General features: G+C 44.3%; 1 protein-coding gene across 3 annotated transcripts; it reads right to left on the bottom strand.

Moving 5' to 3' along the window:
• Positions 1–352: 352 nt before the first annotated feature.
• LOC127670189 (zinc finger protein 883-like) lies at positions 353–16315 on the bottom strand. 3 transcript variants are annotated; one of them, XM_052164569.1, is made up of 5 exons: positions 16153–16315; positions 11625–11853; positions 9431–9557; positions 9189–9274; positions 6145–6221 (listed from the first exon to the last, which is right to left on the bottom strand). In XM_052164569.1, exons 2-5 carry the CDS (start codon positions 11760–11762, stop codon positions 6180–6182), a joined length of 393 nt encoding a protein of 130 aa, XP_052020529.1. In that variant the 5' UTR covers positions 11763–11853; positions 16153–16315; the 3' UTR covers positions 6145–6179. The 3 variants fall into 3 exon arrangements, with proteins under 3 accessions (XP_052020513.1, XP_052020521.1, XP_052020529.1); XM_052164553.1 differs by lacking the exon at positions 9189–9274 and having other exon boundaries at positions 353–6221; positions 16153–16313; XM_052164561.1 differs by lacking the exons at positions 9189–9274; positions 16153–16315 and adding an exon at positions 15882–16145 and having other exon boundaries at positions 353–6221.
• Between the last annotated feature and the right edge of the window lie 222 nt (positions 16316–16537).

A 16537-nucleotide genomic window follows, 5' to 3' on the forward strand; every position in this document is an offset into this window, starting at 1 on the left:
GTTTTTTTCGAGACAGAGTTTCTCTGCCCAGCTTGGGTGGACAATTCTTGATGAATATAGAAATTAAGTTTCTACCTACTGAATACAGGACAAAACACCTTGGTTTTGTTCTAGGGATGAATTATGAGACACAAATGTTAAGCATTAAAAAGTGAAAAAAACAGTGAGGCAGTGGTGGTGCACGCCTTTAATCCCAGCACTTGGAAGGCAGAAGTCAGGTGGATTTCTGAGCTCGAGGCCAGCCTGGTCTACAACATTAGTTCCAGGACAGAGAAATCCTGTCTCAAAAATACAGCAAAACAAAACAAAACAAACAAAAAACCCCCCAAAACAAACAAAAAAACCAAAAAACAAAAAAAAAAAGTGAGAAAATCCTATTTCTGTAATTTGTATAGTAGTTGGATTTAAGGTTGGGTGACACCTGAGTTGATCAGATATAAAGGAAGATCTGGAGATACACACACACACACACACTCCAAACCCTGACATTAAGAGGAAGGACCCAGGGTCCAGTTAGCAGTTTCCTTCAGCCTCATCCACATTTCTAAAAGAAGACCAGACCCCTTAGCAGATGGCATTGTGGTGCATATGAAGATCTGCTTCATGAACTCAAACTCTGCCTCATTTTCCACATTGAATGCTGCTCTGAGATGAGATGGTTTGGAGAAGTCAGAACTTAGTCTTAGTTCTTGTGGGACCCAGTACAGGTGAGTTCTCAGCACTGCCCTCAGCAAGTTGCTACTGTCATAGGGAAGTTGTAGACTTCATATCCATGGATTGTAGCAGGAGTAGGGAGGACAACTCACCATGAGCCTGGTGTTAACTGGAGGTCGTAATGTTGGTGTTCAGATTTAGCACAAGTGCTATAGGATGCCTTCATACCTGGTTCTGGAGATGTAAGAACCAGACTCAGTCATAAAACACTAAGCTTGTGTCACAGCAGTCTTAGTACTACAATCCAGCATAGCTGACAGTCCTAATTCCCACTACAATCAGAACTCTTGTTGAGTTGCTTACTAGGAAAGATAATTACTGGGGGTTTAGAAGGCTAGGGTTGACCAGAACCGGTAGCCTCTGCCACCAGCAGATGGCTGATATAGGATAGCTGATAAGATCAGGACTAGAGATTTCTAGGCCTAAAAGTTGTTATCTGGCATAGTTTAGAATAATAAAGCAGTCTAGAGTTTTCCTTCTGAGGAGTTAAGGTGGGAAGGAGAGAGAAGACAGGGTGGTTGATGGTGGCTTGGCAAAGCTGGCTTTAGAGCTTAGCCTGGAGCACGGCCCCGGACAAAGGAGGCAGTATGCCTTTTAAAATTACACACGACAGGGTGATTGGTGTAGACAAGGGAGAATATTCTGATTACAAGGTTCACATTGTCAGAAATCTGGGAAGGATCATCGAGATGGTGTGGTACTGGTTTTCCATACAGCTGATGAGGTATAATTCAAGTCCCAACCATAGGAATGATGTCCTGGATCAATCTTCATGTGTTTTATGATCACCTCTGGGCCTCTCCACATTGGCTCAATAGGATTTTCTCATAGTATACTGGCCTCAGTATGACTTGATTTACTAAATGGCAGGTGAAGGCTTCATGAACAGGCATTCAGATAAGAAATGTAGACACTCTACTGTGTTTAGTGTCGCCTCAAACACCATGTTATTTCTGTTATATTTTACTCATTGAACTTGAAGATGATAGGGACAGACTCATCTTTCAGTAGTTATTGTAGTCAGACTTACATTGTAAGTACCTGTTGGATGGGTGACATTATGTGTCTTTTTTTGTAAAAGTATCATTTGGCCAAGGTAGTGGCACACCTTGATAATCCTAGCACTTGGGAGGTAGACATAGAAGATTCAAGATTTCATAGTCATCCTCTGCTATACTGAAATTAGAATATAACCTGGACTACATGAGACTCGGTCTCAAAAACAAAAACCCCTAAGACACCCCACCCAAAACCCGACAAGAAAAGTGAAATAAATAAGAAATACATGGTCTGAACCAATAAGGAATATTCATGTCTAGAGGGTCTCAATGAAAGAAAAACTGAGGGACATAGGGGATTTGTGAACCATAAGTAGATACCTGATAGGTTAGGGCCATTGTTTCATAGGAAGAATAGCAACACAAAACAAGCGTAGTAAAAGAGGAGCTAAGAACATAGGAACCCAAGAGAGAACATGGGAGCACATAAGTTCAGGAACAGTTGACAAGAAAACAATGATTAAGGAAGGTACCGAGATGCAGAACCAGGAAGGCAGGCCATGAGTTGACATGGGCATCCCAGAGCCCTCTATTGGTCTTCCTAGATTGGCTTAGAATAGTTGACCAAACAATAAAAACTTATTTTCTCACCATGTTTGAGGGTAGAATGTGGAAATCAATATATTGGCGAAGGGATGGCTCATTTTGAAAATACCAAGGGAAAAATCATTCTGTTCTTTTTTTTTTTTTTTTTTTAAGCTTCTCTTGCTAAGTCACCAACATTCCATGGCTCAGAGATGTCACTGAAATCTCTGCCTCAATGATCCTGTCTTCCAATATCCATGCATCTTTACATGGCTTTTTCATAAGTATGTCACTAACCCTGGCTAGTGACCAACCTTGACCAAGTTTGCCTGCATCCTAAGTTACTTCTCCAAAGAAGCCATTTTTACGAGGCCATCTTCTGAGGTTCTGGAATAACATGAATCAAGGAGAAACATTACTCACGCCAGCACAGATGGGCTGTGGAGGCACTGGCATCAGTTCATGAATAGTCTGGGTTTCTGTATCTCTTCTCAAATGGCACCCTGAAGGTGCTGATCTCTAGGAACCTGAGACTGGACATGGTGGTAAGAAATCTAGTGAAAGGCCTAGGAAGTAAAAACTAGCTACTTTGTCTGCTGTCCAACATGCTAGGGACAAGCCCAGCACAAGCTGTCTCTTCCTAGACAGAAATGAAGAAAGTTTTGTGACATTTAAAAATATTAGTATCATCTTGTAGAAGAAAGGGAGGAAGGATTGAAGGAGCCAGAGAGGTCAAGGACATCACAAAAACAAAAAAACAAAAAAACACAGAATTAACTAACCTGAGTCTATAGGGGCTTGCTGAGACTGAACCACCAAGAAGAGAGCATGCGTGGGAAGGACCTAGGCATCCTACACATATGTAACAGATATGCAGTTTGGTATTCATGTGGGACCTCTATCAATAGGAGCAAGGGCTCTCTCTGACTCAGTTGCCTCCATTTCCCCTAACTGGACTACCTTGTCTAGCCTCAACAGAAGATGTACCTAGTCCTACTGCAACTTGATAGGCCTTGATATCCATGGGAGGCCTCCCCTTTTCGAAGGAGAAAAGGAGGAGGGGGGAGTAGGGAAAGAAGGTGAGAGAGAGGGAAAGTTCTGACCAGAATGTAAAGTAAATTAATTCATTAATGAAAATAAGAATAAAAATATTACTATCCAGCCAGGCACACTAGTGCTCATCTTTAATCCTACCCCTTGGGAGGCAGAAGCAGGCAGATATCTGTGATTTCAAGGCCAGTCTGGTCTATATAGTGAATTCCAGTACAGCCTGAGCTACATAGTGAGACCCCGAAAAATAAATCCCACATCAAACAAATAAAAAAAATTGATGTATTATTGATGTAATTTCCAATAAACTTTTCTATAAAGCCTCAAAACCTTGTAACCTTAACTTTAGGTCTCAAATATTAGTCAACATTTCTTCAACATGCAAAGAAACACAATCCATAAAATATCTACTACAATACAGGTATTTGTGCTTCTTCCTATAAGTTGATTAATATTTTTTGAACATATATTTATGTTTAAACAAGCAATACATAGCTTTTTTTTTTAAAAAAAAAACTATGGACTATGGCTTGTATAAAGTTTGTATATGTATTGTGTATAGACACCTGTGGCATGTTATGTGTGTGTGTTTGCCTGTGGTGTACAGAAGACAAAGATTTTACCAACTGAGTATTGCATCTTTCTCGTCTCATTCAGATCTGTTGATAAATAAATTTTCACTAAAACTAAGGGGCATATTTTGATGAGGGAAATGGATGAGGAATTGACTCTACAATAATTCTTTTGTATGATGAGTGCCAGGTATGAGTACTTGAGTCCATTGAAATGACATGATTCTGAGGAACTTTCTACATTCACAATACATGTCTCTTTTCAGTATTGCATGGATGCTGCACCTAGAATTGATGAACAATGTCTCATAGCTTCAGGAATGGGAATATGTGTGATCTTGACTATATGCCTTCTGCTGATACACAGCAATGACGGATTTCCCATAGGCAGAGAATCACTATAGTTTCTCTGCACTCTGAGCTTGCTCATAGGAAGTCACTTGTGAATTCTGCATGAAACCCTTTTCACCTTTGTTATGGACAAAGGGTTTGCCCCTACTGTGAATTTTACAGTGTCTATAAAAAGAAGACTTATCACTGAAGGCCTTCCCACATTCAGCACACACATATGGTTTCTCGCCTGTGTGAATCCGTTGATGCTCTTTGAGATTGGCTTTGGAAGACATTGCTTTGCCACAGTCACTGCATATGTAAGGCTTCTCTCCAGTGTGAATTCTCTGATGTGTGCTAAGAACTGACCTATCATTGAAAGCTTTTCCACACTCAGAACACACAAAAGGTTTCTCCCCAGTGTGAATCCGATGATGTACCTTGAGGTGGGATGCTCTCCGGAAAGACTTCCCACAGTCAGAGCATTTGTAAGGCTTCTCACCAGTGTGAGTTTGCTGATGCATTTGTAGGTGAGAGTTTCTTCTGAATGACTTCCCACAATCATCACACTTGTAAGGTCTCTCACCGGTGTGAATTCGATGATGGACGTGTAGGTGCGACTTCACACTGTATGATTTCCCACAGTCATGGCATTTGTAAGGCTTCTCCCCTGTGTGAAATCGGCAATGCTTCTTCAGATCTGAAGCATAAAGAAACAACTTCCCACAATCACTACACGGGTAACATTTCTCTCCACTGTGAATTCTCTGATGTGTAGTGAGGACTGACTTTTGGCTGAAGGCCATTCCACAGTCAGAACATACAAAAGATCTACCATCAGTGTGAATTTGATGATGTACCTTCAATTGGGATATTTTCCTGAATGATTCTCCACAGTCAAAGCATTTGTAAGGTCCTTCACTGGTGTGAATTCGATGGTGTGCAAGCAAGTTAGATTTAATGCTGAAAGATTTCCCACAGTCAGGGCACTCATAAGGCTTTTCCCCTGTGTGAAATCGACAATGCTTGGTTAGATCTGAAGCACAAACAAACATCTTCCCACAGTCACTGCACGTGTACGGCTTTTCTCCAGTGTGAATTCTCTGATGTATGGTGAGGACTGACTTTTGGCTGAAGGCTTTTCCACAGTCAGAACATGCATAAGGTTTCTCACCAGTGTGTGTTCGAAGGTGAACCTTTAGGTGGGACGTGTAACTGAACGATTTCCCACACACGTGGCATTCATAAGGCTTCTCCTTTGTCTGGATTCCACGGAGCACTTGCAGGCTAGACGCACCTCTCAGTGATTTGGCACAGTCAGGACATTCATAAGGTGTCTCGTCTCTTTGAGCTTCTGAATGGGGGGTCAATTTAGATTTATGAAGAAAGGTTTTCCCACATGTGTGACAGATAAAAGATGTCTCCATATTGTTAGTTATTTGCTGTTGACAGAAAGCTGTCTCACCAGTGAAGACCTTCTCACATCCAGTATATTCAATTGTTTTGTCTTGAAAATTAATTTCATGATCCATAAGTGGTGGAATAGGAGAAAGTATGTTTCCAAACTGACTCTCTGTACATAGACCATTAGAAGAGCCTTGTGTAAAAAACTGATGCGATCCAATAATATCATTAAGCTGCTTTATGGTATTGCTTTGACTGTCATTATTTGCTGTTGGAGGTACATATTGTGTAGAAATGAGATGGGGTTCCAAAAGAGTAGATTCTCCAGTTTCTTCATAGTCACAAGCACTGTCTATGTTCAGGATTTTCTGGTTTCGGAAAGCATCAGGACATACGGGTAGGCCCTGGCTTTGCTGGTCTGTCTTTGCAGCAGTATCATCATCCTGCCACAGTTTCTCTAACACGGAGCAATGTGAGGGGCCACGTCTTGTGACTTCACTGGCCGCACCACTTAGAAATGAAGCTTTCACAAATATTTGTTGATGTTGTGTGTCAAGCTGCAATTTACCTGAGGGGGGGAGAGAGATGAAGGAACAGGCAGTGAACAGGATGAAGAATCACACAGAACTGAATCTGAAGAGTGAGAAATCTGAGTCAGGTAGTATCCTGCTCATCACACGGATACTGCTGCTAAGAAACAGGAGATAGCCCTTATTATATACCAAACTCCATATACACAGCACCCATGTGAGCTATGCAACTTTCTGTACACTGGACACATGAACTCAAAATACACATGAACTCAAAATAACATGCCCCCCTACCCTCACAGCCACATCTACTTTGCTTGTTTCATACATGAAAAGATGTGGCCAACTAACAACCAAGCTGATTTCTGGGGAAGATTTGGTTTGGGCAAAGGCAAACAGCTCAACAAATTAGATCCTTAGCCATACAGATGTAGTACACAGAAGGGGATCTGCCAAGGCTAGTATATGGCTATCTTAGTCAGTGTTTCTATTCCTGCAAAAACATCATGACCAAGAGGCAAGTTAGGGAAGAAAGGGCTTATGCAGCTTACACTTCCACGTTGCTGTTCATCACCAAAGAAGTCATGACTGGAACTCAAGCAGGTCAGGAAGCAGAAGCTGATGCAGAGGCCATGGAGGGATGTTACTGACTTGCTTCCCCTGGCTTGCTCAGCCTGCTCTCTTATAGAACCCAAGACTACCAGCCTAGGGATGGCACCACCCACAAGGGGCCCTCCCCCCTTGATCACTAATTGAGAAAATGCCTTACAGCTGGATCTCATGGAGGCATTTTCTCCACTGAAGCTTCTTTCTCTGTGATAACTCCAGCCTCTGTCAAGTTAACACACAAAACCAGCCAGCACAGTGGCATTGCTGGTGGACAGCTAAGATCTAAAGAACAGACTGCAGAAAAGATGTCAGTAGCTCTAGAGAAATGCATATACATGTCCCTTGCCCTTTTTCTCATACATTTTTGGTTAATTTTCTTTTTCTTTATTGTGGGAGTGAGGATCAAAACAGAGCCTCACTCATGTTAAACAAGTATTCCACCCTGAGTGATTAGCTACACTCGCAAATTTTTATTTTCTTTCTTTCTTTCTTTCTTTCTTTCTTTCTTTCTTTCTTTCTTTCTTTCTTTCTTTCTTTCCTTTTCTTTTTTAAATCACATACATAGGAGGTAGGCTGGAGAGTGTAGTTCAGTGGCTAAGAACACTTGTTGCAAACCTAGTGCAATGCAAACTGCCTGTAATCTACAAGGGTAACCCAAGGGAAGGCTCCAGTTATGTGGGATACGGAACCTGAACCAGGTCTTTTCTGTAACCAGGAAAGGTTTCCAGTGGAGGTTTCCACCAACACAGCCACAAAACCTACCACCTACAATTTGTTCTGTCTGCAAGATGTGCTGGGGTAAAGGTATTGCAGAATTGGTGAGACTGGCCAACCAATGGTCCAACTTGAGACCCAAACCACAAAAGGGAGATGACATCTGACACAGCCCAGAGCACCAGGAACTAGAGGCTGGATAGCTCTGAGGCCTAGGATAGAACCAAACCAAACAAAACAACAAAAGGCAACAAAATGATTCTTAATGTATTCCGCTATACTTGTAGAGCTTAGGATTGTCATCAGAATGGTTTCATCCATCAACTGATAAGGAGCAGATGCAGAGACCCACAGCCAAAACATTAGGCAAAGTTTGGTGAATCCTGCAGAAGAGAGCAAGGAAGGATTGAAGGAGACAAGAGGGTCAAGGACAGCACAAGAACACAGCCTACAGAACCAACAACAGGACTCAGAGAGCGAATCAAAAATCAGGGAGCCTCTATAGGTCTGACCTAGGCCCTCCGCAAATATTATGGTCATGTAGTTGGGTTTTCCTATGGGACTCCCAACAGTGGGAGCTGGGCCTGTTCCTGACTCTCGCCTGCTTTTAGGACCCTTTTCCTCCTACCGTGTTGCCTCGCATAGCCTTGATATGAGAGTATATGCCTAGTCTCATGTAACTTGTTATGCCATGTTTGGTTGACATCCCTGGCAGACCTGCTTTTTTCTGAAGTGGAATGGAGGAGTGGATCTTGGGGAGAAGGAGTGAGGTAGTTTGAATAGGCTTGGTTCCCATAGATTCATGCTTTTGAATGCTTGGTCATAGGGAGTACACTATTAGGAGGTGTGGCCTTGTTGGACAAAGTGAGTAACTGTGTAGACCAGCTTTGAAGTCTCCTATGCAGCCGGGTGGTGGTGGCGCACGCCTGTAATCCCAGCACTCTGGGAGGCAGAGGCAGGCGGATTTCTGAGTTCGAGGCCAGCCTGGTCTACAGAGTGAGTTCTAGGACAGCCAGAGCTATACAGAGAAACCTTCTCTAGAAAAAACCAAATCAAAAAAAAAAAAAAAGAAAAGAAGTCTCCTATGCTCAGGCTCCAATCAGTGTGGAACCTAGTCTCCTCCTGGCTGCCCGGGGAAGATGTTCCTCTTCTTGCTGTCTTCTGATCAATATGTAGAACTCTTGGCTCCTCCAGCATCATGTCTGCCTGCATGCTGTCATGCTTCCTGCCATGATGATAATGGACTAAACCTGAAACTGTAAGCCAGTCCCAAACTAAATGTCCTTTAAAAGAGTTGCTGTAGTCATGATGCCTCTTCACAGCAATAAAACACAAACTAATATAAACTAAGGAGGTGGGGTGAGGGGTTGGGAGGAGAGGGAAACTACAGTAGGGATGTAATATATGAGAGAAGAATAAACTAAAAAAAACAAAGACCATTTGTTGTTCTTGCTGATGACTTAGATTTGGTTCCCTGAACCCACACAGCAGCTAAATTCTAACTACAGTTCTAAGGAATATGATGTTCTCTTCTGGTGTCCACAGGCACTGCACACACATGGTATATGGACATGAGAAGGTAAAACACTCATACACATATAATAAAAATAAAACCTTAATACACATACACCCCACATTTGTTTGTTTGTGTGTGTGTGTGTGTGTGTGTGTGTTGCACATACCATGGCATATGTGTGGAAGTCAAAATACAATCTGGAGGAATCAGCTTCACCTTTTACCATGCAGGATCCTTGAGTCAAACTCACTACTGGCAGCACGAAGCAACACATGTAAATTACCAAAAAGGAACGAAACATCAAGACAAAAGAAGGAAAAAAATCACGGAAGACTTGATATTCCACCATATTTGGAAAAGAGAACTAAGTAGGGCCATATCTTAGCTCCCCAGGCCTGCTGTGCTCACCCACTGACAAGAGGTGGCTGTAGATCTCCAGCATCACCTCCTGGTACAGGTGTCTCTGGGCAGAGTCCAGGTGCTGCCACTCCTCCTGGCTGAAGTCCACAGTCACATCATCAAATGACACAAATCTCTGTAATAACATACTCACTGTAAATTGACATTGACAAGCAGAACATGTGTTTTCAGTTACCCTCACCCCTTAAATTAAGCTTTCTACAAAACACCTATTTTCCATTGCATTTTGGGGCATAAAGGAAAACAATATATAGAAAATAACTTGCCACCTATTAAATACTACCATCCCTTCCCCAGGAGGCCAGAAATAGGTTCTTTTTCATTCTCTATCAAACAGTAAACACCATGACAGTTTATTAAGCCACATCGTACTTGTCTGCAGCTGTGCTGGGTCCCTGGGATTCAACACTATATGAGATTTTGCTCTTAAGAAGCTCAGACTTGCCGAATAGCAAACACAAAGACTCAAGTATGGGTCTATAAAGGACTATTTTTAGAAATACATACAAAGCGAATTGTTGGGAAGAGTGAGTTAGGCACATACCTGGGAATGGCTGTCATGATGATAATTGTCTAATTAGCAATGTCTGTTGCTAATCTGAGTACAGCCACTTAGACGGAAAGAGAGAAGTTTGAACTGGAATGTGGAATAGCATATTCTATAGGAGAACTAGGATGGAGCTGGATGGGAGGAAAAGCCATGGTTTCAGGGTGTGACAGTTCAGCGTAGGAGGAGACAGTAACAGCCATAAAGCTTACAAACTACTTGTCAACCAAATCACAAGGAGTTCTCGGGGTGGGGGGGGGGGTTTGGGGGGAGGGATGAAGAGGGTATAGAGTTTACAATTTTGAGTCACGAGTTGTCACTTAAGTAATTCATTGCAGGGACATAAAGATCTTCAACTGTAAAAGGCTGGTCTTACTGCATCCAGCGTTTGTCAGCAGCATCTAAGACATAAATGCAGCCTTCTGAAGAGCAGTTACAACTACAGCACTTTCCTCTTTGAAAATGGCTGCTAAACTACACAAGAGAAGCACTGCCAGGTCTCCACAAACTGCCAGGGGTTTGGGATGATGACCCCTGAACGCAGTGATGATGACCATTATAGGAGAGAGATGACCAGCATGCTGTGAACCTGCAAGGGTGCAACAGTGCAGGCATGGCACCACTGTGAAGCTTACTGCAAGAATAAAATAAAATTGGAGTCTGACCATTCTGCAGAGCAGAGATCTCCAATGCAAATACAACAGGAGTCATCTCAACATTTCTAGCGGCCATGTTAATTACACACCGATGAAATCAACTTAATGGCATATTTTAGTTAGCCCGGCATATCCAAATTATTATTTTAAAATACTCAGCTTCAAACTAAAGAGCAGGCTCAGCTAAGTGCACTGGCTTCCAGAGATCTGGGTTCAAAACCCAAGACCCACATGGCAGTTCACAACTGGCTGTTAATTCCAGTTCCAGGGGATGTGATGGCGTCTTCTGGCCTCTGTGAGAACTATATGCACACGGTACACTGCTATACAAGCAGGCAAAGCATCCAAACACATATAATAATATATATCAAATTAAGATATTCAGCTTTGAGGAGCTAGTGTGTATCTATGAGCTGGGAGAGAAAGTCAAAAGACTCAGAGACTTATACACATGTGTGGTAAAGAGAATGCTATGTAGCTGTTACCTTGGCACTGAACCATTCCCTTCTGCAGGAAGGGAGGAGAGGTTCTAGAGGCCACTCCTTCATGTTACATAAATGTGTAAGCCGGACACACAGCTGGGGAAGGCTGTAACAGGTATTGGAGACGCAACTGCCGGAGTCGCCCATGCCCCTGAAGGGTGCACCTCACAGTTGCTACCATAATTAATATACACACTAAAAGTCTCTGCTTCACTAAGCTAGACTTCGGTGCACCTACTTTTTTGTCCTACCAGTCCTTTGGGTTGAATAGGAACAGGATTCCCCAGGGAGTCATAGATGGGCAGATGAACCTAAATCTAAAAAGCAGCACAATGAACGTGTCATGTCATGAAAAATGAGGAAATGTTGGGGTTTCAGCCCCCGCGTTTCACTTTAGCTGGAGAATCAAGGTTGTCTTAGGAACACGAGTCCAATCTTCTGCTTCTATTGTCTACAATCTAGCTAGGAAAAGTTGAACTTGGGCCATCTCTCCTCACCTCACATGATCCATCCTGCTCTTCTGCTCCCAAGAGCTGGGGCATCTGGAAGAAATTCCTATCAGTAGGCATGTCTTCTGTGGTTTCTACGCTTGGTCTGTCTCTAATTTTCTCAGGATTCTGAAGATAGGTCAGCATGTGGACGATCCTCGTAGAGTTGCAGGGCAAAAGCCAGCTTGGTTATGTTGAGAGAATTGGCGGTGTGAATGGTTCAGCCTCACCCAGAGATCTGCAAAGATATCAGAAAGTCCTGGGAAGTCCATGACCAAACTATCACTCACCCAACATTTATTTGCCCATGACAAGTTGAAAGTTCTACCTGAAGGTCATCTTGTAGACACTGCAGACAAAACCCAGAAATGACCAACTCTCCACCCTACTCTTAACTGTGACAACAGGAAGGTGTTAAGAGCAAGGTGACATAAAGCAAGGATGCAGGCGTTGGTCACTAGCATTGGGAATTCAATGCAGGATAAGGCTCATCAGTCCTCAGCTTTTGACCCAGCAGGTCAAAAGTATGATGGAAAAAAAAAAAATCAGCTAGCTATAAGCTTATTTTCCGGATGATCTTTTCAGCTGCATGTCAGAGGCTACTATACCTGGTGTATTAAGAGGAGGCAAGCGAGGCTGTATGATGTTCCCTGATATGACCTAAGGTCATCAAATGGAAGAGAAGGGATCAGTATATCTGACTTACACAAAATGACACTCTGCCCCAGTTCAAGTTTTTGTTTGTTTCTAGGCACTTCCTAATGGACCTCACAGCCTATCTCTTCTAACATATCTCTGTAACTCACTACCACAAGTCCCTTCTTGATCAAAAAAGATGAGGTATACACAAGGACCAGGACCTCTGTTCTGTAATCCCATTCTTTCCTCCTTTTTATTTTGTCCATTTTGTTTTGTTATTCTGTAGCTATCTGTAGGCTGACAGGGAACTCATTACATACTCCATGATGGCCTTGAGGTCATAGGTCATAGTGCCGCTGCTCCATCAGGCTATCAAATGTATGGATTACAGGTATGGCCATCCCTCTGGCTAACTATGGATGCCTTCCTTGTCTGTAATGAGTCACCCAGCTATACTGGATGCGGTCACTCCGATCAATGATTTTCAGTGACCTCTAAAGACAATACAGGAACGCCAGACTACAAACTACCTCCTAGTGACTGACATGCTGCAGGACCCTGAAGTTATGGCTAACATAATTTTTCTCTAGCATGTTTAATTTCTTGGTTTCCCCATAACCCCAAGTAACTCTCAACACAAGGGACCAAATAACACAGCCCAGGCTGTTAGCAATATTGATGCTGCTTTCTTCTTTTGAGGCAGGGTCATTTGGCCTGGCTGGTCGTGAACTCATAACACAGGTTGGTTTTGATATTCTGATTGTCCTGCCTCATCCCCCAGTAAAGGGAATAAACATATGCTCCACCAAGCCTGGCTTGAAAGCAGCACTGAAAGAAGCTTCTAGAAGCTACTTTGTCAGCCATACCTAGTGGCTGACTACACAAAAACACAGCTCTCACCTCCAAGGGAACAGGAACAGTTTATTCTAGAGCCCAGTCCGTGTGCATGGCCTGGGAGCAGAGAATCAGGTTATATGACTACCACGTTCCAATGCAGCAACAGCATGATGGGGATTTGTATAAGAGAACAAAACGAAGCCAAACATCAGAGTAGTTCTAAAGTACATTGGTGAGAGTCAAAAATGAAGTAGGAACAAATAAGTCCATGGTTGGGGGTCACCACGACACGAGGAATTATACTGAAGTGTCACGGCAGTAGGAAGGCTGGGGACAGCTGCCTTGGAGGGAAAAGGTGCTTGCCAACAAGGCTGACAACATGAGTTTGATACCTGGGACACCATGATAGAAAGAGTGTAACTCTAGATAGTTGTCCTCTGACCTGACCTATTCATGCTCCTCCCTCCCCCCCAACAGAGAGACAGAGACAGACAGACAGACTCTGGGCTGGTGAGATGGCTCAATGGTTAAGAACACCGACTGCTCTTCCAGAGGTCCTGAGTTCAAATCCCAGCAACCACATGGTGGCTCACAACCATCCTTAATGAGATTTGACGCCCATTTCAGGAGTGTCTGAAGACAGCTACAGTGTACTTACATATAATAAATCTTTAAAGAGAGAGAGAGAGAGAGAGAGAGAGAGAGAGAGACTCAAAATGCAAGGTAGGAGGGCTGGAGTGAGAGACTGGATGATACCCTCTGGCCTCCATGCTCACCTGTACACATACATGCACCCATAGCCAAATAAACCTGTACATAACACACACACCCAAACAATAACAACAAATAATGCACACTGGTGGGGCCGTTAGGTAGGCAGGTTACAACACGGTGAGAAAATCTCCCTTACAGGCCTCACATGCTCTCCAATGACATTCTTAGCCTTCCAATTGTTGCAAACCAATGGGCTGTTTAGGTAAACTACATAGACAGGTATTGACTATCTGTCGAGGGGACCAAAGACAACTAACGAGAGACTCCACACCTGTATATAAACTCTCGACAATCACCCTAATACTTCTCAGTTCATCAGCCTTGAAGCATCTTTAACACAGGGGGAGCTTTCGGTTTCTGAAAACTTTGCCTGCAGACCTGCAATCCCAGCACTCCAGAGGCAGGTGGATCATAGCCACATGGTCAGACTGGCCTCCAAACTAAGTTTCAGGCTAGCCAAGGGTACATAGGAATACCTGGTCAAAAGATAGGAAGGAAAGGAAGGGAGGGAGGGAATGGAGGGGGGAAGGGAGGCGATGGATGAGGGGGAACAGTGGCTGGAGGATGGCTCAGTGGTTAAGAGCTTGCTGCTCTTGCACATGCCTCAGGCTCAGCACCTAAACATTTATGTGGCTCCCGGCCTCCTGGAACTCTGATTCCAGAGGGTCAGATGCTCACTAGGCAGACACTTGGTGTCCCTATATACAAGAGTTCAAACACTCATATTCATAAATCTTAAAAGATGAAACACACACACACACACACACACACACACACACACGGCTTTTACTAAAAAGCACTCTGTATGTCTTCTGCACTTTGGCTCTGACTTAAACGCTGCTCCAATTCCTAACCTACTTCATGCCCAGCCTGGCCTCCATAACGCAGCCATCCTCCAGCCTCCGCGTGTAGAGTGCTAAGATTACAGGACAGTCGTGTGTGACCACAACCTTTCATACATCACGCTCTATTCCTAAACTTAACCCCAAATCTGTGCACCAGAGACAGACATGGGGACACTGGGTCACTTTAACTGTTTTTTCTACTTAATGCAACCAATGTCTCATCCTCTGCTTTTCTTTTGTTCCTTAGCATTTAAGAGGTGGGGATTAGTTGGAGAAGGTAGCTCACTCGCAGTTAAGGAAAAACATTTTTTAAAAAGATTTTGCCTGCCTGTGCACCATTAGCTGGGAGGCCAGAAGGGGCCAGAGGTGATCTCGGACCCCCGCAACTGTTCCACCAGACACCGTGTGAGTGTGGGTGCTGGGAACCAAGCACTGCTCATCCCATCTCTGCTCCCCTTCTGCCTGTCAACGTCGCTGTCTCTTCAGTAGGCAGACTGGATGAGACTGGCCCTTGCCGGTCTGGATGCAGGAACCCAGGCTTGCGCCTTACAATCTTTTTACAGCAGCACCTTCACCTTTCTGCCTAACTGTCAATCATCAATCTTTGCCATATTCACAGGTCCCAGGCACAGGCCAAACCTCCGATCAGGGCTCACATCTGCAAAGGACCGCAATATTTATGTAAACGGGCAATTGTAACTGAATTGGGATTATTTTGTTTAATCTCTTTTCTGACTTCAGCTGCACACAGGGAATGGAAATATCCAGAACACCTTCTGTCCCATCTTAGATGACTGTGCCCTTATTAAATACACCTAAATACATCCGGCTTTCATGCAGTTCCTTCTATTGCCAGCACTGCTTGGACTGACACAGATGCCTCCAGTGTCCTCACACTGTGGTCTCCAGTTTGGGCCAAACGTGAGTAAATTCATTTCCCCGTTTTCTCTTACTCTTTGGAGTTTTTCTCCTCTCGCAGGCCAGTGTTTGACTAGGAGCCAGGGCTCCAGTTACCAGCTACTCAAGCAGCCCAGAAAGCAGCGCGGTCGCCCTCACAAAGCACCCTACACTGGCCCCAGGCTCCGTGGCTGCCCGAGCAGCCCCGCTCGCCGCCGGCCTCCAAAGCCAATCCCCGACGGAGCGGGGGCTCAAGCCACCATCAGGTCCTCACCCTGAAGCTCCCGGATGCTGCAGCGCCCACTCCCTGGGTCCTGCCCCGAAAGCCCTCACAGGGTAATTGTCACGGACGACGGTGGGAAATCCCACAGGAGAGCACACTGGGGAGTGATAAAATACAGTCGCGGAAAACCCGCAGCAGAATGGAAGCGAGCCGAACGACCCCCCTCTTGATCCACGGCATCCCCCTGCAGCGGATTCAACCATCACTCAGCCCGATCCTGCGCTCGGCAGCACAGCGTCCTCTCTGCTCCGCAGCCACTCACCTCACACTGCACCTTAGAGAGGCTCTGCACACGGCACGCCAGGGCTGCGAGACTTCCGCCCACCGACACCCACAATTCCGTGGGTTCGGATTCCAAACACCCACGCTACCCTGGCAACGACAGCCGAAGCGAACTACTTTAAGATCTGAGCGGATGTGATCTCTCTAGGCCACTTCCGATTTGAATAAGGGTTCCCTCAGTTCACTAACACGTAACCCTCTTGGATGATGCGCATGCGCACCACCACTGGCGGAAGTAAATCTTGCCAGTACTTATTATGGCCCATCTGGTGGTTTCTGATTTTTTTTTCTCCCCAGAAAAAAAATGGCTGAACCCACACTCCAGGGACACAGAGGCAAGCATCAAAGTGCATCAGTTCCATACA

The sequence above is a fragment of the Apodemus sylvaticus genome, chromosome 1 (genome assembly GCF_947179515.1).
Source record: "Apodemus sylvaticus chromosome 1, mApoSyl1.1, whole genome shotgun sequence".
Taxonomy (NCBI): domain Eukaryota; kingdom Metazoa; phylum Chordata; class Mammalia; order Rodentia; family Muridae; genus Apodemus; species Apodemus sylvaticus.

Bases quoted from the DNA above. Each gene is read 5' to 3' on its own strand.
- LOC127670189 (XM_052164553.1), bottom strand. From the start codon at position 11,762: ATGCTGACCTATCTTCAGAATCCTGAGAAAATTAGAGACAGACCAAGC. The intron at 9,558-11,624 runs GTGAGGAGAGAT...ATGTTATTACAG, and splicing joins AGCAGGATGGATCATGTGAG to AGATTTGTGTCATTTGATGA. The intron at 6,222-9,430 runs GTGAGCACAGCA...TCCCCCCCTCAG, and splicing joins CAGCCACCTCTTGTCAGTGG to GTAAATTGCAGCTTGACACA.